Source organism: Myotis davidii, unplaced genomic scaffold (genome assembly GCF_000327345.1).
Source record: "Myotis davidii unplaced genomic scaffold, ASM32734v1 scaffold908, whole genome shotgun sequence".
Taxonomy (NCBI): Eukaryota; Metazoa; Chordata; class Mammalia; order Chiroptera; family Vespertilionidae; genus Myotis; species Myotis davidii.
The window spans coordinates 83,768-87,213 of record NW_006298724.1 but is presented as its reverse complement, the minus strand read 5'-3'; the positions used below and the strand labels follow the sequence as shown (position 1 = coordinate 87,213).

Here is a 3,446-nt window from a genome sequence, read left to right as displayed (position 1 = left end):
CGCGACGGGGTCTCACCTGCTGGGAGCAAACTGGTGCCGGGTGGTCCAAGAGCCGCGGGGAAGCGCGACACGGAGCCAGTCGGTACAGGAGCAGTAGCAGCAGCCCCAGCCCCAGAGGGGGCTCCAGAAGGACAAGAGGTCGGCGGCACAGAGCACCCATAGCCCCCAGCACTGTAGTGGAGCGCGCGGTCCAGAGTTGGGGGCGCAGGGAATGAACGCCCGGGTCTTCCCCAAGTCCCAGTTGGCCGACTTCGCTCGCTTCCGGCCTCCAACACAGACAAAGGGCGGGCCGCTCCGAGGGGAGGGCTTCCGGCTGGGTGAGTCCCTAGGCTAGTCCCTCCCCAGCCCGCTCGGGAGAGGTGCGCGCTCCCCCTCTTCCGGCACCTTCCCAGCGCGCCCGAACACCGGACTCCCTGTCCCCAACCGGCCGGCTCCCCACAGCAGACCCCGCCCGTGGGCGGGCCATCAGCTCACCTTCTACCCTCGGGCTGCTCCACATTTCATTCCGCGCTTATCGTCACGCTAGATTTAAGTTCGGTTTCCATCCTTTACCTCTTTGGTGTAGCCCCTAATCAGACTTCTCTTTTTTTCTTGGCCCTTCGACGCCAGGCCCTTCCCTACTCGAAACTCAAAGGAAGGCTTTCTTTTTACCGTATTTGCCGGAGTATAAGACGATTTTTTGGCCCTGAAAAATATGCCTCCAAGTGGGGGGTCGTCTTATACGCCGGGTACACTTCAGATAGACTGCCCATAGTGCTTGCCCCGTGCCATAGTGGCCTCCCGATGCCCGCCCGCTTCATTCCACATACCGTTCAGGCATCAGCAGCGCTGCTGGGTGTATGCTCGGCTGTTATGCGATTTTGCTGTTATGCGATTTTACCACACTCGCAAAATCGCACACAGCCGACCATACACCCAGTATGATAGCGCAAAATTGCGAATCGCGATACCATACTGGATGTATGGTTGGCTGTGTGCGATTTTGCGAGTGTGGTAAATTCGGGTTACCGTATATTTCTTTACATATGCATTGAAGATTCGCGATTTTGCGCTATCATGGTGCCTGTTAGAATGTTGAAGAGCTCGCACTTGCACACTAGTGAGGGTCCCAGGGAGATGCTGATGCAAGGGTTTGCTAGGGACTTGCCCGGCACTTGCTCTCTACCTCTATTTGTTATCTTACTTCTATCATTGACAGTCCCTCTAGGTTGTGGGCTGCTTGCCTGTGTTCCTGAGAAGCATCTACGGTACCAGTCTATAGAGTGTGTTTTCTTTAGTGAATTACCGGTATGTTTACCAGTAATAAACTTGCACTGTTTTATGTATATGTTTGATTACATACAGCCTTGTGACAGTTTTCCTGCATGTCATAAGCATTTGAATATAAATTAAAATGTTAAAATCAAATCTGATATTGTTTTACCTTTTATTTGGTGTGTGGAAGGTGTGCGGAAGAGGGGGTAGTCTTATACGGCGAGTATATAACAAACTCTGTATTTTGAGTGGAAATGTTAGGGGGTCGTCTTATACGCCCAGTCGTCTTATACGCCGGCAAATACGGTAGTCCTGGTCCCTCTTCACGCCCAGCCTCCTTCCTTCCCCCTCTCCCTCCTCGCTCCCTTCCTCCTCCTATTCTCTGGCTTTCCTTTTTTTCTCTCTAGGAGGCAGGGATCTCTTGGGCTCCAGCGCATTCCTGTTCCGCTCGAGAGGAAGTCGGAGCATTGATTTCCCTCAAGTGTGACGGGAACTTGGGGAGATGAGATCCCTGGCCTCGTACTCTTAGTTCCCAACAGCGCCCAGAGTGCCATGTTTCCCAAGAGACTTACTCCTGGTCTGCTGAAGGACTATCTTTGGCCCTTTCCTTCTATTAGTCTCCTGTCGAACATGTGCCAACTGCATCCTCTCCTCTCCATCTGCAATTGGGTGCGATCCCCTGTCCTGGGTTCCCGCCATCCCTCCTGCCGGATCCTGGCTTCCAGCCTTGCCTTCTCTTTTCATCCTACACACTCCAGACACATTTGCGTTTCGAAAACTGCATTTTTATCCCCTTTCTCCCTCCATTCTAAACCCACAACCAGCCGCATTTCCTTGCCTTTGATGCCCATGGAATCTAGACGCACTTTGCATCTTCCTGTACTTTCCACCCACCTGAATTGGAGCTCCCAGAAATGGGCGGTGGATTTTCTCACTGTCCAAAACATACACTGCCGTTTCCGCTGCTGGCAGACTCCTGGTAACCATCTCTGTGGGTCCCGGATGTCCCCCAGCCCCCCAACCTCGCACACCATCCCACCCACTCCCGCCCAAAAGGACCCAGCTGCATTAGGCCTGAAGCTCTGAGGTCTTCAAACATCTTTACTTGTTTATTCTAAAATAATTTTGGAAAACATTGCATCCACTCATACATCTTTAAAATGACATCAAAAATTTTCACCCTAAGTTTAAATAGATGTTAATTGTTATTAAAATTTGACATTTGTAGTGGGCAATTTCTAAAATGGCTCTCCATGGTCTCACCTCCTGATAGCCACATCCTTTTGTGTCTCCCCTTGAGTGTGGGCTGGGACTAATGACTTGTTTGCAACATTAGAATATGAATAGAATAAGACAAAAACAATGGATTGAAACCAGATAACCAATGGGTCATGGCTGCTTGTCACCACATGAGCCAATTAAGCAGAGACAGGTTTGAATCATATATGAACATTTATTCCAATAATGCCAGCAGTATGGGAAAGAGCAAAAAATCTGCTCTGCACCCTACCATAAGCCAGGTGCTTATATTGGGTAAAAGGACAAAGATTATATAGGAAAATAGGAATTACAGACATGGGAAGTAGGCAAGGTAAAATGGTTACAGGACAGGCAATGTAGGCTGAGGGGTAGCAAAGGGTAGGCACCTCCTGGACCAGATTGTTTTGGCAACAAGATTGTTAATCTTTCCATGATGATAGGAAGTTCTTGGAAAGGAGAATGAAGTGTATTCTAAGGCTAACTAACATGTCCTGGGGCATACAACTCTCAGATCGAATGTGCTTTCTTTAATCAGAACAGAGCAATCACAGTTAACAGAACATGATTAATATTTCTTATAACTGTACCTAGTCCCTATTATTCTCTTTCTGTCCCTAACAGGCTGCCACTTACAAGATTAGGCTACAAAATGGTCCTGGCTTCTGGTAGCTCAGCCATATATCTGACTGTTAGGTTAGGTGGCTCAGGAGGCGGCGCAAGAAATAGAGACTCCAGTGAATCAGAAAAGAAAGGAAAGGAAAAGGTTTATTCTGCGTCCCCGGGAGACCCACGTACCCCAAGGAGAGGGCACGTGGATTCACACCAACAGGGAGGGGGGCGCTTTTTTTTATACTGCAGTTGGGTGAGGGGCGGGGACATGAGCTGAGGAATTCTCTGCTGCAGGGGATGGGCGGGGGGATGTGGATTAAGGG

At 49.9% G+C, this 3,446-nt stretch overlaps 1 protein-coding gene across 5 annotated transcripts in view; it reads right to left on the bottom strand.

The window, feature by feature from the left end:
• Window positions 1-423, bottom strand: part of IL17RA (interleukin 17 receptor A) — a 29,189-nt gene extending 28,766 nt beyond the window's left edge. For all 5 annotated transcript variants that reach the window (XM_015570950.1, XM_015570951.1, XM_015570952.1 and 2 more), the window contains exon 1: window positions 17-423. In XM_015570950.1, coding sequence (XP_015426436.1) covers window positions 17-160 — 144 coding nt within the window. In that variant the 5' untranslated portion in view covers window positions 161-423. The remainder of the gene's footprint in view (window positions 1-16) is intronic.
• Window positions 424-3,446: the final 3,023 nt, after the last annotated feature.